Source organism: Erigeron canadensis, chromosome 4, assembly GCF_010389155.1.
Source record: "Erigeron canadensis isolate Cc75 chromosome 4, C_canadensis_v1, whole genome shotgun sequence".
Classification (NCBI taxonomy): Eukaryota; Viridiplantae; Streptophyta; class Magnoliopsida; order Asterales; family Asteraceae; genus Erigeron; species Erigeron canadensis.
The window spans coordinates 32,249,658-32,272,320 of NC_057764.1; the positions used below are offsets into that span (position 1 = coordinate 32,249,658).

At 29.3% G+C, this 22,663-nt stretch overlaps 3 protein-coding genes across 3 annotated transcripts; all 3 read right to left on the reverse strand.

Annotated features, from left to right (window-relative positions):
* Positions 1-863: 863 nt before the first annotated feature.
* Positions 864-5,422, reverse strand: LOC122598543 (synaptotagmin-2-like). Its single transcript, XM_043771137.1, has 5 exons — positions 5,299-5,422; positions 4,873-5,184; positions 4,133-4,468; positions 3,849-3,977; positions 864-1,085 (listed from the first exon to the last, which is right to left on the reverse strand). The coding sequence occupies exons 1-5, from the start codon at positions 5,341-5,343 to the stop codon at positions 966-968; spliced, it is 942 nt and encodes a 313-aa protein (XP_043627072.1). The 5' UTR covers positions 5,344-5,422; the 3' UTR covers positions 864-965.
* Positions 5,343-6,207, reverse strand: LOC122597418 (probable serine/threonine-protein kinase PBL25). The gene is made up of 2 exons (XM_043770015.1): positions 5,401-6,207; positions 5,343-5,354 (listed from the first exon to the last, which is right to left on the reverse strand). The coding sequence occupies exons 1-2, from the start codon at positions 6,205-6,207 to the stop codon at positions 5,343-5,345; spliced, it is 819 nt and encodes a 272-aa protein (XP_043625950.1).
* A 4,972-nt stretch (positions 6,208-11,179) lies between these two features.
* On the reverse strand, positions 11,180-15,512 carry LOC122597839 (transcription factor MYB1R1). Its single transcript, XM_043770410.1, has 3 exons — positions 15,060-15,512; positions 14,618-14,826; positions 11,180-11,858 (listed from the first exon to the last, which is right to left on the reverse strand). The coding sequence occupies exons 1-3, from the start codon at positions 15,340-15,342 to the stop codon at positions 11,445-11,447; spliced, it is 906 nt and encodes a 301-aa protein (XP_043626345.1). The 5' UTR covers positions 15,343-15,512; the 3' UTR covers positions 11,180-11,444.
* Between the last annotated feature and the right edge of the window lie 7,151 nt (positions 15,513-22,663).

The window sequence follows — 22,663 nt, forward strand, 5'->3', positions numbered from 1 at the left end:
TTTTTTTTTAGCGATAATCCTACACATGTGTAGGATGTATATCCTACACATATGTAGGACGTCCTACACATGTGCAGGACATGTGTATGGTATACATCATACACATCCTACACATGTGCAGGTAAAAAAAAAATTTCAAAATTTAAAAGTTTGTCAAAAGTATATCAAGTCGCATCTCTAATGAAAGAGGACGAAATTTTAAGACTACCCATGGGTTTTTTTTCGTCTAACGATGCACGGTTTGTGAGATAAAACGTTTTGAAAATTTTGGATGAAAGTGATGAGAAAGAAAAAAGGAGATGAGATGTGTGACCCAGATTGGTTTTCGCATTCTTTTTTTTTTTTATAGTTCTCAAAATAACCCACCCCTAAAGTCATAAAATTAAACTTTCTATGACTGATTTATATGACAATTATAAAAACAATGGACCAAATATTTTGTCCGTATAAGCGATTTTTTTTTCTTCTTTAATGTAGGTATATGGTTAAAAACAAAAACAAAGTAAAAGTAATCGATCAATCATCGTAGTGAATTCATCATTGTTGGCATTCTTTATGCACCACTTTCGAATCTTGATCAAGAAACCTTCTCTTTTTTCATATTTCGCCTTTCCCCCCTTTTCTTTTTTTTTTTATTCCATCATGTATATATTTTATTTCACATTTGTTCTAAATACTTATATTCAAAACTGAAGAAAAAAAATAATTTGGACTTTTTTTTTTTTTTTTGAACGACAAACCATCAAACTTTATTTTTAAATTACACGCATTAGGATGGAACTTGGGGCTTTTGAAAACCGCTTAAATATCCATTGTTACAAATATGAAAAGTAAGACTCGAATCTGGACGGGAGACTCCAATATCGAGAACCTTATATGTGCAAATTAGAAAATATATTATTTTTACATCGTTGAATTTCTATCAAGGCATGGTGACCATTAACTGTATACAATCTAGGTGGAGGTTAGGTTCGCCATTGCAACTCCACATCAAGTTGAGCACCCCATTTAAGCTTGTATGTATTTATGATTCGTCTTTCGTTAACAACATCCAAAAGGTGTATATCAATGTATCCCCAAGAATCCTGATTAAAAAAAAAAAAAGATATCATACGTACCTTCGAAATTAAACCCAAGGAGGTGTTTGTTTAATTTTAAGAGATTTGATGTAATTATATCTGGGTTTGAGAATGAATAAAAACGAGGTATTAATCTTGTGCTTTGCCGCAGTAGTAAACTGAACAATTTACAGTTTTTATTTTATTCAAATCTTTAACAAGATAATTTCATGTCAAATTTTAAAACTAAATGATAAATGTATTTGTTAAATAACAAAACATATATAACTATAACTATACTTATATTGGTAACGACACTTTTCATACAATGATAAAATGTGGTAATAATTAAAACTTTCATAGTGACATAATTATATGTAGTGATAACAATAAAAAAATATATATGTATATATATGACAATAAAAAAAACAACACGTAACATGTAATAAAAATAAGAAAATATATGACAATAAAACATTACTAAAATATTAATAATTAACTTCGATAGCAATAATAAATTGTGTTATTAACATCTAACATGTGACGTTAATATAAGATAACATACGAAGATAATATGATCAAAAACAAAGTATAAAACAAATAACTCAAAGCTTAATTAAAGAAGTTTATTATTTGTGAAATGCAATCAAAGAAGAAATTGTTAATTATTAATGCTAAGTTTTGTATTAAGTAAAAAGGAATATATACTGAAAATACGTAAAAGATAAAGGGTGATAAAAATATTTAAAGGGACACAAAAATTATATGACAAGCAATAGGGTGCAAACATTAATTGAAAAATAAAAAAGAAGTAAAAAATATTATAAGACTCACACGAAAAATGATGCATGCCTGTTAATATATACCAGTTTTGTAACTAGGGCGTTGCCCGGAATAAATAATATTTATTATGTACGATAATATTGCTATGATGTGTTACGAACATAACGTATACTAATAAAAATGACAATGATAAAAATTACATCGAACTATAAAACAAAATAAAACTCTTATTGATATTAAACACATGTATTTTAAATAAAGACATGTCTATTTGGTCAGATGTAGGCTAGTGTATTGTTTCTATATTGGAAAATATTATAGTCAACGTAAATTAAAAAGTGAATACGATAAAAACAACATATTAACTTGATATAAATTAAAAAAAGTATAACATAAAAAAATGTAATCATTTTATTTAAAAATAAATAAATTTATATGACCTTATGTATTAGTCAAAAACATTTATACAAAAATGTTAAATAACATGGATTACATATACACAAAAACTCTTTTGTTAAATCATTAAAACACTTGTATAATGTACATTAAAAAGTAAATATGATAAAAATAACATATCAATATGATAAGAATAAAATAAGAAGTATATAGAAGAAATTACTATATTTAAAAGTATAACCCAAAAAATATATTTGACTTTATGTATTATTTAAAAACATCTATATGAAAAAGATAAATAAGATGAAGTGCATATAAGCAAAAAACTTTTTTGTTAAATATCCTATATATACTTTGTATTAATAATTATATACCTAATTTGATTGAACTCTGGCATGAGTCCAATTCAAATAAGATAGTCTAGACCTGTAAAATTGAAATTCAATGTTTGAAAAAAAAAATAGATAGAGAGTAAAGAAGCATAATAATAATAATAATAATAATAATAATAATAATGGCTCAAAAATTCACACACCTAATTTACATTAAAAAAAAACGAGCATGGTACCCGCACGTACCATGAATACCATTAACAGGGCATCTAAACAAAACTGCAGTGGAATACAGGTGTCTCTATTTTCACTGGTGATTGGAGCTCATGGAGACGTTTCGCGACGGTGGTGGTGTTGAAGGAAGGTGGAGGCGATGGACGATGGAGGTGATGGTTGGGTTTTGAGTACAGCGGTGGAGATGTGTGTGTATATATGTGGTAGAAAGAAAACAGTAAGGAGAATAAATGTAAAGAATAATAAAGGGTAAAATGGTAAAATCGCATATCCTAAATCTTGTAAACTTTCAACAGGAGTTGATAATTTTTAATAGGGAGTATAGATGGATATGATAAACATAACATACCAACATCATAAACAAGAAAAAACATAACTACTTTATTTTTAAGCATAACCCAAAAAACATTATATTTGACGTTATGTATCATTTAAAAACATTTATACGAAAAAGTAAACAATATGGAATAAATTATATATGCAAAAACTCTTTTGTTAGATCTCATAAATACATGTGTATATATATATGAGGGAAAGAAATATGTAGCTATCTTGTATCTAAGTTTGGGTATAAAGCTCTTCACATGTTATTTTTTTAAACATTGATATTTGAATTTTGAGAGGATCTATACCTAAGCTTGGGTAGTACATGATAGCCACATTTTCACTTTTCTCTTTATATATACTATGGTTTTAGGTAAAATAAAACAAATATTAAAGTAAAACAATATGCTTTATATAAGTAGAAATCACTGTGTATCATAAATATCATCGTACATCAATTGCTTTCTGAATCTTCGTGCATCAATTTAACTATGATCATATCTAAGGGTCAAGATCTTATGTTATTTGTTTTACTTAAATAGTTGTTTTACAATACCTAACCCCTATATATAATATTTGTTTTAACAAAAAATATCTAATTATACGTAAAATAATAATAGAAACAGAAAACTATAATTTTTCAAATAAACCAAAAACACCCAAAAATCTTGATACTATTGTAGTACTCTAGACTAGAAGTTAAAGTCTGATCATATCATACCTCTCGATGATCAAAGAACCCTGACGGAGCATTAATGACTTCCAAGCGTAACGTTTCGTCCTCTGGTGGCTGCTCTAGCATATACGTAAACTCTTCTCGCCATTCTGGATATCGATTGCCCTTCATAGTCTGCAAAAAATCCAAATCCATACTCCAAATTCTGAGCTTAGTCTATGTGTAGTTGTCAGAATATATATAGTTGAATTTCAGAACGAAGCTGTTCATTTTACTACTATACAATATTATCCAAAGCACACTACTATATACAATAAGTCAAAACAAACCTGTGTTTTTTTTAATTCGCCCCGAAAAAGCAAGGTAACAAATGGATTGCAGTGATCATTAGTATAAAGATGTTTAGCTTCATGAATCATAACTACAAGCATTCCTCCACCTTCAGGAGTCCCAACGGGAGCCTTTGGCAATACACTTAATATGCTTTCATTATCAGACAATATTTGATCATATGTGTACGGCTTGTACACTGTTTCAACCTCGAGGTGGCAAACACGAAAGGCATTCGTTTTCGTGATGACCAGAAGCTTATGAGTCTTCGGATATTCAGGATTGAGATCTTTCAATTTCAGAGTAGTCACTCCTAGATGATCATGCTTCTCAACCTACAAACAATCATGCTTTTTAATTCAAGTCCTACCAGTAAATTGCAGTTAGTGATGTTACATTTAGTCTAACAAACATATATCGTATACTTATATAGGAGGATTATTAGGTTCCTCTTTGCCAAGGACTGAACCCTAGTCAAGAGGCAAGAGCTTCTATCAAGTGTGGGCTAATTCTACTTTGACAAAATCCTAAATAAATAAATAAAAATACAAACTCTGTTTTCCTAAAAGTTTAGGATCTGGATTAGTGGATAACGTTGATTAACGACCTTTATTGTGCTGATAATTAACTATAATCCTCTAAAAAGACAAGCAAATTGAGATTGTAATACTATACTACGAATTAACTAATTAAGATTACTAAAGTGATCAGTCACTCCATTTAGTTTTTGAAGACATACCGATTGTTCACTCTTAACTGAGAAGTGTAGAGTTTGGATGTCAAAATTTTCGACGTATAGACTGAATTCTTCGTTCCATACCGGATAAGTCTTCTTGTGCTTCACAGTGGTTTTGTTCGTTGGTGGTAGATTACTATGACTTAGTCTGAGTATCACGTAAGGATTACAAGCAGCGAACGGGTTTCTTCTTCTAATATCTATTGCTCGCAAAACTTTCACATTCAGTATTCCAGCTCTTGTTCTTCTTTTTAAGTCCATTTCTTTTAGAATATTTACATTCATGATTCTTCCAGCTCTAGGTGGCTCTAGGCACTAAAAAAAACATAATTTATGTAACATATAGTTTTATGTTCATATATATAACCTCATCAAGCAACTTGTTGTATAAGGGCATTACGCAAATATGAAAGAAGAAGCAAAACTTACTTGATACTCAAGTACATATTCAAGAACTCTCACAATTTGGGTCATTAATGGACGTTCTTCACGATTTCCGTTCAAACATTGATAAGCTAGTTCTATAAATACCTTCAAAGAATCAGAATGTATTTCATCCTTTATATTGTCAAAAATAAGCTCATTTATTCTGTTTTGGTCATAGTACTCTCGTACCAATCTTGTTAAAGGCCGCAACTTATCATTATTGTTGCCAATACACAACCTTCCACATAATACCTCAAACAACACCACCCCGAAAGAATAAACATCTGATTCTTTTGTCAAATAACCAGATTCTACATATAATGGATCGCAATACCCAATTGTGCCCACGGGATTGGATACTAGGTATGTGAATTGTTGGTTTGCAGGACCAAACTTAGACAGGCCGAAATCTGATATTTTGGCATTCCAGTTTTCGTCTAATAAGATATTGGAACTTTTAATATCCCGGTGTAACACCCTAAGCTGGGTGTCACTAGGACTATGAAGGTATGCCAATCCTCGTGCCGCTCCAATGCATATCTTAAGACGTTGGACCCAATTTAAATCATCTTTGTCGAGATACAAATCGAGACTTTTCTTAGATACAAACTCATAGACAAGGATCTTCTCATCACAATCATCACAATAACCTAAGAGAGAGACGATATTTTCATGTTTATAAAAGGAAAGCATCATGATCTCTTTCCAAAATTCGGGATCTCCTTGCCCAAAGGCACGATTTAAACGTTTCAAAGCGACCATGCTCTGGCCGTTGGAATGGATGATTTCTCCCTTGTAAACTTTTCCAAATCCACCATCACCGATGCACATATCGTTAGCAAAGTTGTTGGTTGCTGATTTTATAGCTTCTAGTTGTATTTTCAGGTTTTCGAAGTGTTTAATGTGAGCCATTATTTTACGAAGTATCTACAAATGGAAAACTTGATATGAAAGCTATCTGTATCCATATATGCTCTGCAAGTTGACTTTTGTCAACTTTTAACCAGCCACGTACTTACATATCTATGTAGAAATTTTATATTCCAGCTGTAACAAATGGACCAATTAATCATCGATTATATTGATTTAATAATGTATATTACTCTTATAAGATATACTAGTTTGGCCGAGTTATTTTTTGTGTGTATGATCATATCTACCATTGACCCGGTCACCTCTAAGTAATTTTCTTAGAATAGGATTCAAACATTAGCCTTCAGCATAAAACTCTTTGTCATTACACTAGTTGATAATGTTTTGCCACACATAAAAATAAACGATCAACTTTTTTTCCCAACTAAAATTGGTTTTAACGACAATTTACTTTTCTAATCATAAAAGGGTTACATGAATTACTTTTTTTTTTATTTATTAATGTTTGACTTCCAACTTATCATCTAGTTACTCGTATATCGCAGGATTAGCAGCTAACTTTGCAATTGACTAATTAATTTTAGGCTAATGATAATGACGGTTGTCCTTAACAGCTTATTACATGCATAAAAAGTAGTACTTTATATATTAATAACCGCCCCTAAATTTTCACAAGACAAAGTATAAATTTTAATACATCAAACTTATTAATAGTGACAGCCCGTCATTAACAAACCTCTTTTAAGCATACTCGTAGGTGATTTGGAAACAAACAAGTAGCCATATGCAATCCAATCCATCCTTGAAAAGATATCTTAATTTATTATTTTTCATAATTCTGTGTCTCTAATGTGGACCTGTGGTGGGGCTTAATTTGTTATTTTGTGTACAAAAAATCTACGCTAAGCTAAATTGTGGAAACATATCTAGCATCCTTTTTCTCTTTTTAACTATAGTAAGTCAAAGATATTTAGTCAATGTTCACATTTCATAAATAACAATTACACAGTAATGACTTATTGTATGTGAGACAGTTAGTTAATAAATCTAGAATTCCTATATTCTAGCCATGATCTAACTACATGGTTTGCATATATGGTTAGTTACTTGTTCTAATTACTAGTTCACTTTGAAGGTGTCAAATGTCAATTATCAGTAGTGCCTTCCTTCAACGTCCCGGAAACATAAATAAATATAGTACTTATAAAAATGTTTTGAACCTAAGAGTACTCTTTAAAAAATATTTCTCCGTCCTATTTTAAATGTTTTGATTTGACTTTTAAAGTTTTTTTATGTAATTTTGACCGTAAAAATTTTTGTTTGTATTACTATTTGTTGATAAAACTTATATCAATCTAAAATATATTTAAAATCCATCTCATTCATATATTGAATCAGAGATACTCACAATACACTCAATTTATGTGTAACTTTCTGATTACATAAAACTGAAAATATAGATACATATAAATAGGAAACAAATACTGTTGGCTATCCCAACTTACCCACTACTTGATACCTAAAAACTGGAAACCACTAACCTAGTAAGCCACTACTCCTAATAACTCGGTCAAACACAAGACCTTTTTCTTAATCACCAACTAAACAATAATGACCAAAATAAAATGCCTATATCTACTAAATAATCAAACGTGACATAAGTCACATATATAAAACTATGAGATTTAATTTCAACATCGTATACTTTACAAATCAAATGTGATATATAACACAAACTAATATATTTATAGTTAAATTTAAAAGACAAAAACTTAAAAATACAAATTAGAATATTTAAAATGGTACCAAGAATTGAACCGAGAATGTGAGAACTGAGAAATGCATCACATTTAAGCCCATGATATGCACATTTTAGAACAGAGGGCCCAAGCCCGTACTTCTCTTTCAATTCACGGCCACTCGATTTTGTTAATAAATTATAGAAATTTACTCTACAAAAATTATTCACAAGTATATAAACACTACAAGCTACAAAGACTATAGATTTTGTTAATAAAATTATAAAAAAATTTTGCACAAAAATTATTCACTAAGTATAAACACTACAAGCTACAAAGACTATACAAGTCATCTAGTCTATCGAATATCAATCAATATCTAACATTAATCGACACTTAATTGCTTGATTAAATCCAACAAAGTAAAACAGTTGAAATAATTCGTTTTATCATGTTATCAAACACCAACTTATAGTTATTCGAGATATCAAGCACGTAGTTTTTCACTTTTATTCACCACGATCTCCCTTAATACCTATATCATAAAGTGGGCAAAGGAATTCCATCTTCTTTGGCTTCGTTTTAAGTGGCAATGCTGAAGGTTTCCATTTGAACTTCATAGTTCATATCAAGCCGGCCTTCCGAAAGGTTGTATCTTTTGTTGATCTTTCTTTCTTTGACGACATCCTCAAGGCTTATTTGAATTTTAAGATCACCCAAAATGTCATAATGAAAGAAAAATCAAAGGACGTATGGACCAAACAGGTTGTATCTTCTGTCATTGAGGCCCATTAGATATAAATGGATTAATATAAGTCCATGAAGTTTAGTATATATCAAAAAAGGACGTATGGGCCAAACAGGCTCTTACTTTTCCGATTGTGCTGAATAAAACTAAACTTTCTATGACTGATTTACTCATTACTATATCATTAATGACGACGCTTATGAACAGTGCCACGAGCCATGTGGCGCTATTCTATTGGTCTCGCCTGTATCCTGCGTCTTTCTTAGATTTTATCATATCGAATTCCGTTAAGGTTATTTTTTGTTCGGTTTTTCTTCGTTTCCTACATAGTTTTTTTTGCTTTTGTGCTTTCTTTCTATTGGTCCACCTATACCCACGTTTTTTCGGATTTTGCTATATCGGATCCCGTTAAGGTTATTTTTCTTTCGGTTTTTGTTGGTTTATTACATAGTTTTTTTGCTTTTGTGTTTTCTTTCTATTGGTTCATCGTATACCCCCCATCACTATTTAGATTTTGTCATTTTGGATCCCGTTTGGGGTTTTTTCTTAGTGTTCATCATAGTTTTTTGGCTTTTGTGTTCTGAATTAATATATTGGAAACTTTTACACAAAATTTAATTTTTCCTTTGTTATTTCTATTTTCGTTAAGGTTATTTATCTTTTGGTTTTTCTTGGTTTTTTGATACCTTTTTTTTGCGTATATGATCTCTTTTATTAGTTCATCATATACCCCGCAGCACTATTTAGATTCTGACATTACGAATCCCATTTTGAGTTTTTTCTTTCGTTTTTTTTTTTTTGCATGGTTATCAATAGTCACCATGCTTATTAAAACTTGACACGTCGCATCGGCTATAAAGTGACACATCGCACGTTTCCTATAGTTTGGATTTTGCCACATTGCATCCTGTTCGGATTTTGTCACGTCTTTTTCTTTTTTAGTTTTGTTTTTCTTTTTCGGATTTTTTATTACGAGTTACTTCTTTTGTTTTTTTCACACTTTTTAATTGTCATTCAACCTTATTGTGATACACCCCGTACCACTACTTGCATTTTGCTATATCACATCCACCTGATATCTGAATTAATATATTAATACTTTTGTCATATCACATCCCGTTTAGATTTCTACTACGGGTTACGTTTTGTTTTCTTGCATACTTTTAAACAAACATATTAATGACAAAATTATTTCTATTAAGCTGTTGAAAAATTCACGGCATATATACTAAAATAACGAACCGTTTTAACAAAGGAATTGAGACCCCGCAACGCAGAGTACAAAATTTTCTAGTTTACATGACAATTATAAAAAGAATGTACCCGAATATTTGTCTACTATTTTAAGCGAAAGTTATTTTTAAGTACGATATATGATTAAAAAATAACAAGTAAAGATATATGAATACTTAAGGTAGTTGGTTGGACCGGAAGCAAGTAAAACTGACCGGCCATGATGCAAGTAAAGATATATGAATAACTAAGGTTGTTGGCTGGACCGGAAGGCTGTAGCTTTGCGTTAAGTTGAGTCGGAAATTTAATTACTCTATAGGTGGACATCTATGTTTTATTATATTAAAATACAGTTGCTCTCGATTTTTTAATGTTGATTTTTTTTTTCAGCTTTGACTTTAATTTACATTTTTTTGTTTTCTATCACAAATTTACACTTTTTACCCAATAATTTTAATATGATAAATAAATAATAATAGCTAACATATAATTGATATAATAATATCTAATATTTATCTAATAAAATAATCACTATTATATATCCAATAATATGTTTTATCATATATGTATAATTAATTATTTAAAAATAAATTAAATTTAATGTAAATATATTAAGATTTTAATAGTAATTGTACTATTTTAATTTTGATTTTAATTTTAATATATACCACAAGTAAAAAATAATTGAACTAATGACTTATTAACCAATCACATCGCTCAATTTCATCATATTGACTCTCAATGATGTCATCATTTAGTTTTTTACATAATTTTATTTAATTAATAAAAAACAAATGACTAAAATAAATATTTTTACAATGTTATTAAAATTGTTTTCTATCTATAAAGCTCGATTTTCACACACGAACAATTATACATTGCAGTATCTCGAGTTAAGTCGAGAAGAGGCTTTAAGGTGTTAACAAGTGACAAAGATCAGAAGACAAACACTACAACAAATTTTGTCTATAAAGAAGTCTTTCAAATGATGAAAGAGAGTATATATGCTTGCAATGTTCTTTTATTACATTATTTTTCTTTCAATTAGCGTAACATTCTTGGCATTTGAATCGAACACTTAGTATCTACTTATATCTCCAACTTTGAACTTATAAGCTTTTATGAGTTACATTACTAATAATGTCATAAGTCTCATGTCTAGTGTTGGACACAAAAATCAAAAATAAAACACAATTACCAATTCAATTATATGCATTATGATCCGATCGTTTCATGAATCCGGGTAATAAAACATCTAATTATATCAGATATTGATTGAAGTACTCGACAATTCAAATGTCACATCTCTTTTACATATTTATATAAATCAACAAAATGTTTTCAACCTTCTCAAAAACAAGAAAAAATTAACTTTATATAGAAATATTTCATTGAGTAGACCTACTTAATCTTGTAATTAGCTAACATCATATCTAGCTACCTAATCCAAACTTAATTCATATAATGAAATATCTCTCTCTTTCTCTCCAAGACCATAATTTACAAACACCAACACTTACATGTCATTAATCACAACATTCCAACTAATAATATCATCATGCAACACTAATTATACTTTCCCCATTGCTACTATTGAAGCTACCTGACATATCTTGATAAGTACCCACCGTATTCCTGGTAGACGAGGATGGTGATGATTGTTGGTCAGAAGATGTTGATGGTGTGGAGGTTGAGAGATTTAGTGTTAAGGGAATCGGTTGGTCGAGGTGGTCATGATCTGTGGATGAGTTTAAAGTGAGCTTAGCCATTTTTGAGGATGGGGGTATAGGCGGCGGAATAGGGGGCATAAGATTATTTCCCATGGTCTTGGGTACTAGTTTAGTTGTGGGTGCAAGTCCGAGTGTAAGGCTTTCAAGCCTCGTTGGAAAAGATGATATCGGGTACTTTTCTGGATCATGTTTTGGATTTGGTGGTGGCTTTTGATCGTCATCCATTGTCGAGTTCATATGCTGCAAGACCATGAATTAGTTAGGACATATAGTTATGCAACAAATTGGGCAAACCATCATGGACTAATTAATGTATTTTTATGTATTAGGATTCTCTCATGTTTTTATTTTTTTAAGTTTAAATTTGTGAGAGTGAGATATATGAATTCAATTATTCAAATGTTACTCCTTCAATTCATTGCATAAAGTAACTCATTTTTAATGATAGGGTTTTATTAAATTAAGCCTTAAAAAATGTAGTTAAAGTTCATTAAATAGTTGTACAATTAGCATAAAATTTTAAAAAAGTTTTTTGATATGTTAGGGCTACATTTAACGTGTATAAAAATTTGTACTTTTTATATCAAAAGCTCACTCTCTGAATTTTATGCTAAGTGTACAACTATTTAATGTACCTTAACTGCAACCCCAAGGGTCGCGTTTAGTAAATCTCAAATTTTTATACACGTTAAGTGCAACTCTAAAGGCTGTATTTAACCTTTTCTTTAATGATATTATAGATTTATATTGACGACACCTTATATATATAACTAATGTGGTTAGTGACTGAATGTGCAATGAAGTTCGACGATTAGAGTAAACTAATTAAATGATTATATAATGTTGTATAGTATTTTTATTTTATTTTTTTTGATAAAATTCTGAGAATATTTGGTTTTATTTTACATAAATTTTTACTATAACCAAGGCTATCATAATTCATAAATAAACAAAAATTACCAAATACATGACCTAAGAGATCACTAACGGTTTTTAAATTTTATGTGGTTCATATCAAAGTATTAATCATTGCACTTTAGCAACACCACGATGCATAAATTACATTAAGAAATTTAAAGAATTATACAATATATATATATATATTCCCATATAACAACACATCAATATAATTCTTTGTCACATATTTAATTTGATAGTAGGATTAGCCGATCAAAGATTGATCGAATGTTGACTCTCTTTATACATGCTTTATGCATTGTGTTTATTAGATTGCTCAATTGATTTGAGCCAACAGATTGAATATTGGGTGGAGCAACGTACTCCAATCACACAAAGAAGTTGTGGGCGGTGATTATCTTAGTGGCCTTAAAGAATCCATCCATCCATATCAACTTTTTATGACCAATGATAATAACCAATCATTTCACTTTCCAAAAGATATGAAATCAGGGAATCCATATATTTTAATTTGGAAACACCAAGACCAATAGATATAAAACTAAGATAATCTTATACTACCTTTATTTTATTTTTATATATGTTTTTCACTAAATTATATATTCATAAGGATTTGGCTAGTTAATCATAGTTCTAATAATACATTGTACATCGCGGTTGGTTATTATTTTTAAGAAACATACGTGTGATAAGTTACGACGTGTGAATTAAACATAGCCGGTTCTACAAAATCCTACTCCTAAAAACAAAGGATTTAAAGAAGAAACACAATAAACATAGAGTAGTATGAACAAGCCTAATTGTAATTTGTTTGACAAACTTATACTGTAATTATTAAGGGAGAAAGGAATATGATGTTGTTAGACATCTAAGTTGAGTGAAAAAACTCTCACATACCTTTTTTTAAATCATAAAAATCATAGGGGGCCAAACATTTATTCAAAATATTAAAATATTAGTATGTAAAGGGTTTTCACCCAAGTTGGGTGCATAACAGCCTCATAATCACTTTTCTCAATTATTAATTGGAAAAAGGTTGGTTAAAGTATGCAGTACCTATTTTCAGTAAAACAGGCGGGAAATTATATAAAATTTAAGGGGAGATTATGTAAAATTCAAGGAGAGTTTTGTATGTTTATCAAATTCAAAGGTTTAATTTGTAATTTTTTTTAACATAACAGTACCTAAAGATAGGTAAAACAGTGCAGTACGGATTATTTCCCTTATTAATTTGTTTTGGCTATAAATAATTATCATTGGACACATTCATTTAAACACGTTATCCAAAACCAAAGCAAGCAGCATATCGTACAAAATGCAAATGTATCTTTACTTTTTAATTATTATATTTTGCTAAAGTACTGTGATTATCGAAATTGAACAATTATGTGTATTATTTTTAATATAATTATAGAACTAGGCAACTAGCTAGTTGCTGACACCATGTGCTAAATTGATTTTTAAAAGTAATGATTCTATATTATTGTATTAGATTAGATAACTTAATTTTGGTACGAAAAGTTATATATATAGTACTAAATAAATGAATGATGGATATCGTTTTAAATTAATTTAATTTTTTACTAAGAATTAGCTAAACATTTGGTCTAAGCTAGGTTCCACCATATTATTCGTTTGTTTGCTTAATTCTAAAGCAGCTGCTTTTTATGTACATTAAGATCTAGTCAATTAAGCATATCAAGAAATAATTAATCACCATATGATAGATTAGATCACATATTATATGTGCAACTTAAATTTAACAAAAAAAACGAACAAATGATGATCATGCGTATAATTGACTTATAATAAGAAAATACAATAAATGCAGTATATATAAGAATTAGTTAAAATTACATAAACTTCTCATATATTTTTTTTTAAACAGTAAACAAATCACATAAATTTTGTAACTTGGTAGATAGTAATTACTAAACAGATTAATTAGTTTTTGTTATATGTAGTACCTTTGTTTCAGATATATGAATTTATGGCTCGTAGCTAGGTTCTTTCTTAGAAATATGTGGGTAGCTTGTCGTAGGATTATATATAAACATGAAATAAGATAAGTAAAAAAGTACCGTATCAGTGGTAATGTCGAATAAACTAGATCTCCGGCGACGCCTGTTATGGTTGGTTCGCCGGAGAAAATACTTTTGAGCATGACTCGCCACCTGAGTTGGCGTTCGTGTTTTCACGAAGTTTCGTGAAATCCCTCTCCAATCACCTTTCCCTACCTTTTGTAATCCCACTAAAAACAAACGATGTTCCTCTTCAGTCCAAGGCACTCCTGTAGACATATATATATATATACGACGTATTTGATAAAAATTCAATCAGAATCCTAAAACTAATAATCGGGTTAAAAAATTATTAGCTAGTAAATCAATCTAGAAAAAACGAAGTAAACAATCTTACAACTTATAGGCCTGTGATATATATAATTGTATATACGCGTGGAAATTATTAGGATATATTAAAAAATAATAATAATAAATAGTAAAATAAATGATCAATTAGTACCTCGTTTTCGCTCGCGACTACGAGCTGAGGGATGAACAACATCGTCAGAGGCATATCCGGGAGCATCAGGATTAATAGATTCCTCCTGTGGTTGTTCATCAAATTGAGCTAGATTATTCATACTAGCACTTTTTCGAAAAGAAAATCCTCCGCTGCCGCCGCCGCCACAGCCGCCTTCCATCAATCTAACGCCAAACAACATGATGCCTTTACCGCGAATTTCGGTATCGTTATTAGTGGCCGATGAGCCGCCACCACCACCAGAAAGTGGAATTGACGACATTGTGTTTGTGTTTGTCTCTCTCTCTTTCTCTAGAGTTGAATGATGATGAGAGAATAAATGGATTGAGAGAAAGGGGATATGGATTTGATAGGTGGGTTATTGTTTGTTGTTGTTGTTGTTGTTAATATTATTATTAAGAAGATTTATTTATTTATATTCTATTTAGGGTTTTTAATAGTAGAAGAATACCAAAAGAAGATTGTAGCTTGGTAATAAGCATGACTTTTTGGAGGGAGCCCTGCTTAGATGTTACGCATGACCAATGGTTTACATGTCATCTTAATCTCCACCGTTCATATTGGTCTTACTTCTTTTACCGATTACTTCCTGATTAATCTTTTTAGTTTCTTAATCTTTTTATCTTTGGAATACCCGATGCATAAAAAAACTAAAAAGGTACCACGCTATGTGGCAGTGTAAAGGTAACAGTGGTGATGGGGGTGACGGGTCATGGTGACGTGCAGTGGCGGCGGCGGCGGTGGGGCCGCCAACGATGAGGATGGACGGTGGTAGTGATGATGTGTGTATGTGTAAAAAAGAGAGACGTAATTTCGTGTTTAATGTGTTATGGGTGATTAGGTGTATGAGGACTAGTTTGTTTTAATAGTGAATGTAGAATTGTATCTTTCATACTTAAAGTTCATCCTTTAAATTTTGTGGTAAGTATCCGAATCCAATCTGTTCATCCTTCAAGTAATGATGACACCTGGAAATGGAATCTTGACCAATCTTCTTGCTTCTCTGTCAAATCGATGCGCTATCGACTGGTAAATGCTTCAAATGGACCCAAACATTGGGTCTTTCCATGAAACAAAGTTGCACCTATCAAAATTAATATTCTTGGATGGAGAGCTGAAATGGAGTTTAGCTATTGTAGATCAATTAACAAAGCGAAATATCTCAATCCCATTGTCCATGTGCCCTTTATGTAAGTTACATGAAGAAACAGGTGAGCACCTCTTCTTACAGTGTCAATTTGCAAATTTTCTCTAGAGTTTTATACTATCATGGTGTCGCCCATCGATCACGAAACCTCAGTGTCTCAAAGATCTTTTCGAAACTCACAAGAAAGTCTTCATCAACTCTCGTGCACAAAAGCTTTTTCAACTTGTTATTCTGTCTTACATGTGGGTGATTTGGAAAGCTCGTAACAACATTCTTTTCTCAGCCAAGAACCCTTCTCTGCGACATGCTACTAAATAACTAAAAGGAACAATTTTTCTTTGGCTTATAAACCGCTCATCTGCCCCAACAATTAGTTAGTCCCAATGATGTTCATTTAATTTGTAATTTTCCATATACTTACTTTCCCCATCTTTTATTTAATTCTCTGCCAGTCTTATGTATTTTACTCTAGCATCTTGCTAGTTTTTGTTATAATAAATTTAGTTGTTCGAATATATATATATATATATATAAAATTATTCTAAGTATAATATATAGGTTGAGTTTAGCAAAACCTTCTATCTCTACATTTAAGTTTTTCTTACATGCAAATTAAAACAATTTTTTTTCATCATTAAATGGTGAGTATCTAATTCAACATTGAATAGTCATTGTCTTTTTGATACTACAAGCCAACTAAAATGTTCTAAAAAACCTTCACTAGATGTTCTTTTAGATAATTATCATGATTTAAGTGTTTAACAACACATTGATCCATCAAAATTAAAAAAATCATGTTTTTTTTGTGCATTCATTGCATTGAAAAAATCATGTTTTTTTGTTTTATGCATCCATTGCATTCAAGATGGATGCACAAAACAAAAAACATGATTTTTTCAATTTTGATGGATCAATGTGTTGTTAAACACTTAAATAATGATAATTAGTTATACACTATGTTAAAATGAAGTTTTTAAGTGTTTTTGTCATGTTCTCATGTAAATGGCCCCTATATATATGTATATATGTATATATATACATATATTGTATATTAATATATTATTTAACATTATGTAGAATATAATATACTAACTCACATATATAATCTTGATATTTAATTCATGTGATATATACACATGTTACTTAAATATCACATTGTTGATCAAAAATTATTTTTATTTTCTTTTCCTATGTCGACAAATATGAATAAACAATCATTTTGTAATTGTGCCTAATTAATTAAAGACAAATTATCTGTTAGGCTATTTTCAATGTTAAGGTTGTTTTTAGGTGTCTTTGAGTTGTCACATCATCTTTACAAATTTTTTAAATCCTTAGACATCCTTAAGATCTTTTAGTTTTGCCTCCAACCAAACAAACATTCTTACATATTCTAACAATACAAACAAAAATATAATATTGAAGATAGCCTAAGGAGTAAGTTAGAACATACATCAAAAAGTATTTAGTTTTGGACAAGCTTGAATGATAAAAAATATACATGGACAAATAAAGACACCCAAAAAAACCATCATTGACAATAGTCTTATAACTAGTTTGGTTTAGGGATGGCAATGGTAACCTGATTCAATGAACATCCACCCAATCCAATTCATTATTGGTGGATATGAATGACGTTAAGTGGATAAATATTGGATGTGGAGCGGATATGGATGAAGATATGTCATCAATGGATGTCATCCATTAACCCGAAATTAATTAAATGTGTTGTTTTTATTTATAAATTACATATATAAATGTATATGTATTGAATACATTTTACATTTTTGTTAATATATATATATATATATGACTTGTAATTTTTAAGGTGTCAGTGTTTTTGAAATCTTGGTGTTGCAACCAAAAAATATACAAACATAATTAAGTTAAACGTAATATCTTAATACTTTTGTAATTGTATTCAATATTTAGACTTTAGGATTGCAAAAAGTGTGAAACATAAATATATCTTTTGGTTGTACAAACTTAGAAAACCATGACTTTTGATTGTGAAAAGTTATAACAACATATTTATTGATGAGAACGATGTTTACTACACACTTTAAACTATTATTTTATTGCGGAAATATTTTAATGGCATCATCCAATGGATATCCATTTATCCATCTCATCCATTCGATACGGATAAAAAACTTTTTTAAATGGATATGGATATGGATGCTAAAAAAAATGAATATAGATAATGATTTGACCACATTTGATCCATTGTCATCCCTAGTTTGGTTTTTTCCTTACCAAGTGAGGTCACTTTCAAAAAATAAACTATTATTTATATAAAATTAGAAAATCATTATCATCTAGGTACAATATTTATTCATTAAAAAAACATGTCATAATTCATAACATCCCTAATATCTCAACCATACTTTTTGTATCATAACCAAAAAGTGTAGGCCCCCATATTTATAATGATATATATGATAGAGTAAAAAGTGGGTCCCTGTCATTAATAATCTGACAGGTTATCAAAATAATGGTCGGGGTACCAGACGCCATTCATAAAGAAAGGGCATGAAACAAAATGGGCAACTCTACACCGTAAGTTTGGAATATTCCAATATCTTGTTCCTTTTGAAGAAAATGGGGACTCTTTATTGCTAAGATACGAGAGCTCACAGTCACACAGTCATATATCTATGATAACTTAGTTATACATTACCGTATAAATTTATTTTTATTATAATAAATAACTAGATTATATCTGCGTGATACGTGGACAGACATTCATAATTAACAAAAATACTAATTTTTCATTATAACATATATCGACAAGTTATAAATAAAAGAGGTTAATACTATAGGGACTTCAAGTTTAATGTGTCATTAATTCACTATGATGATGTTCAAATATTAAACAGATTGTAAGTTTTCAAAACTTGTAATTATATTTACTTGTCTATTAAATCTAAAAATATTATATTATAAAAGGTATATAACGTCAGCATTTTGATATAATGACTTTAATTAAAAGTTGATATTTATCTATGGGTTCAAACTTTTTTATTTTAGAATCAAGGTTTTCTTTTTATATATATTTAGAGATCAATAAAAAAAGACTTGTCTTTCGGAGATCTCATGTTCAAGTTTATTATATGTATAATTGAATGAGACCATATGTTGTGTATTTGATTTTTAGGTACGTTGGGTTTTGAGTGAATTTTCTATTTCAGATCTCTATATTATAGAAGTTTCTTATCGAGTAATTTAAATTATGAGATCTAATTTGTGATGAAGCTCTTTAAGACGAACCCGATTAAAACCAAATACATAGGACCTTCTGTCATTCGCAAGTAATTTTATTTTTTATTTGAACAGCGAGTTAGTAGTTATTAATTATCAGTTAGCATTCGAGACACCACGGTGACATCCAATTGGGCAGTTTGCGATTGATACCTATAAAAAATAAAAACTTATACCGATTCATTATTTTTTTACTATTTTTAATTTTATTGTTTTATAAATATATAGATTAATGGGAAAAAAACATATTTATTTAATTTATTTGAATAAAAAAAGGGTTATCGTTTTTATTTAGAGAATCACAAATGCTAATACGAGACTATTTAGATAAACATGTAGATTTTCTAGCTAAAACAATTTAGCATTGAAATTATTCTTTGGAAAGTAATTATAAAGTTGGATAGATCTTAACTCAATCTTGAATCAAAATCAAAAGTTAAAATTTAAAATATTATTATTAAATTTTAACTTTTAATCTTGATTAAAAAAAATCAATATCCCACATGCTTTATTATTAAAAGGAATTTTCTAATATATGCCCTACGACACATGTAATAAACGTTTATTATGTTGAATATTTTTATAGAAACTACCAATTTATATTAATTGCAATAATCCTTTACTTTTTACCATTTTACCCTTCTATTATTTTTTTTTAATTTTCTCTCCATTTATTCATTTATGACTACTACAGTACTAATTAAATTTTTGTCATTCCCATTAAAATTACTATCAACTATAGAGCGTCTAAATGACTAAATCTAACTGTTTAACAAGTTATAATCAAATATTGTTAAGCTTCTTTCAGCCTATTTGATTTAACTCATAGCAAAATTTTGATATTTGAAATCGAGTTTTGGACAAAGTTATAATCAAATTAATTAAGTCGTCTTTAAAATAGTTTAATAACATTAATTTGTGGTTGGTTTTCTGAAAAAAGATTCTTTATGGATTTCTTTTCTCTAATTTGTTTATCTGTATATATATAACACATTTGGTGGATGGGTGGGTATAAATTGTGACTTGTGAGAATAAGGGCCATGATAATTACCCCACCAGGCCACCATACAACCCCCAAGTATCTCGCCATCTATTCTTTTATCGTTACATTATCGATTTTAATTTTTCATATCGTTACACTTTTTAGTTTTCCATCACCAATTACACTTTAACCTAATTTAAAAATAATTAACTTATACTTTTTGATTTTCAATCACCAATTTACATTTTAACCAAATTTAAAAATAATTAATTATAGCTTCTGGTTTTCCATCACCAATTTACACTTAAAAATAATTAACTTACATTTTTTGGTTTTCCATCACCAATTTACAGTTTCACTCAATTTAAAAATAATTACTTTACACTTTTCGGTTTTATCGGTAATATATAATATAACTCACGTACGACAACAAAAAAGAAGAAGTTACGATCAACTACAAAACGGTTTTTCTTTTTATATACTTTGTACATAATTAATCATTATTACTATTTTTTAACGTTTAATTCTTATGTTATTGTTATTATTATTAATTTTTTAATATAGTTTGAGGTCGTTGTGGCTTTTTTTTTCAACAACAAAAAATATGACCACATTAGTTCATTTTGAAGATCTTTAGCCAACACATGTTAACCATCATTTACGACTCCGTGTTGAGCATATATGGACTGTTTCGGAGTGGAACAACCCAAAAAGAATCAAAACGTTCGAGATGGTCTTTGTTGATGACTTGGTATGTATTTTTCAAATTATATACTTTACACTTTTAGAATATAAGAAACTGTAAATTTTTTATTTAACTAAAGTTTGGGAGAAAAAAAAGGGTAAATTCTAATCAATATTTATATGGCGTTAATTTTCATGTGATTATTCTTTAACTTTCGTATTGATTAAGTTGTGATATATGACTTAACTAATTTAAATATTATATATTAAATTTTGTATTTGTAACCTATATCAACTCTTAGGATTGACGATTATATCTTTCTATAACCTTTTAGATATAAAGTCTAAATTTGCTATGTGCAAGTTTCTGATTACTTTAATTTATTGGCTTTGATTATTTTGATATCGTTGTGGAAGTAGCTCATTAATGGTGTATACTTAAGATTTACGATTATATTTTTCTATAATCTTTTAAATAAAGAGTCGAATTTTGCTATGGGTAAGATTATGATTATTTTAATATATCAACTACTATTATTTTGAATCTGTTTTGAAACTAGCTCATTAATGGTGTAATCTTTTAGCCGCTGTTATTTTATTAGGGGAAAATGTTATATATTGAGATGATGTTGAATGTTTTAGTATGATCATTTAGCATGGTGGAACAATTCATCATTTTAGTTTGTGTTTGACAGATATACTTCGGATTTATGAGAAGCATGATATCAATTTTAAATAATACCTTTAGATAAAACCCTTTGATCCACGATATGTTTAGGATTTAACACAACAGGAGATGACTTTGCAAGGTTTTTGGCTCGACTCTTTTTTTTTTTATCAACAATTTATTTCCCTATCTTTTTTATATTAGCCGATAAAATGATTTGATTGACGTTTGGATTGTCCTTGGTTGGGTTCCTTTTTTTATCCAGAATAATTTTTATGGATTTGTGTGCAAAGATGTTTATTCGATTCTTATGGTTACTTTGTTTGGGGTTTATTTTTTAAAATTGGATTAAATACATAGAAACACACTAACTTAACTTACAAGTTTTTTCCACCTTTTTTTTTTTTGCTATATGCAGGGTACTATCATATATGGGCGGGTCAATGATGAATAGACGGAAAATTTTAGGAGTATTTTGATCGATGGATTGACTATTCAACTAGCAAATTTTTAAGGTGATTTCGGTATATCTATTTAATATATTTGAATTTCAATTTTTTAGCTTTGAATAATATATTTTGAGACTACCCGTCCATTTGACGGACCTGAACACTAGTAATAATATATAATATGGGGATTGGAAATTGTAACATGAAGTATTAAAATAAATAAATAAAACAAGATTTTGACCTTTAGATCATATTAAATTGATGAAAGAATATTCACGAATCACAAATATATATATATATTGAAGCACAATGATTTTTATGATGCACGGTGATTTTTAATAAAAAAAAAACCTATTGTTTTATTTGTGTTACTATAATACATGTTTTATTTTA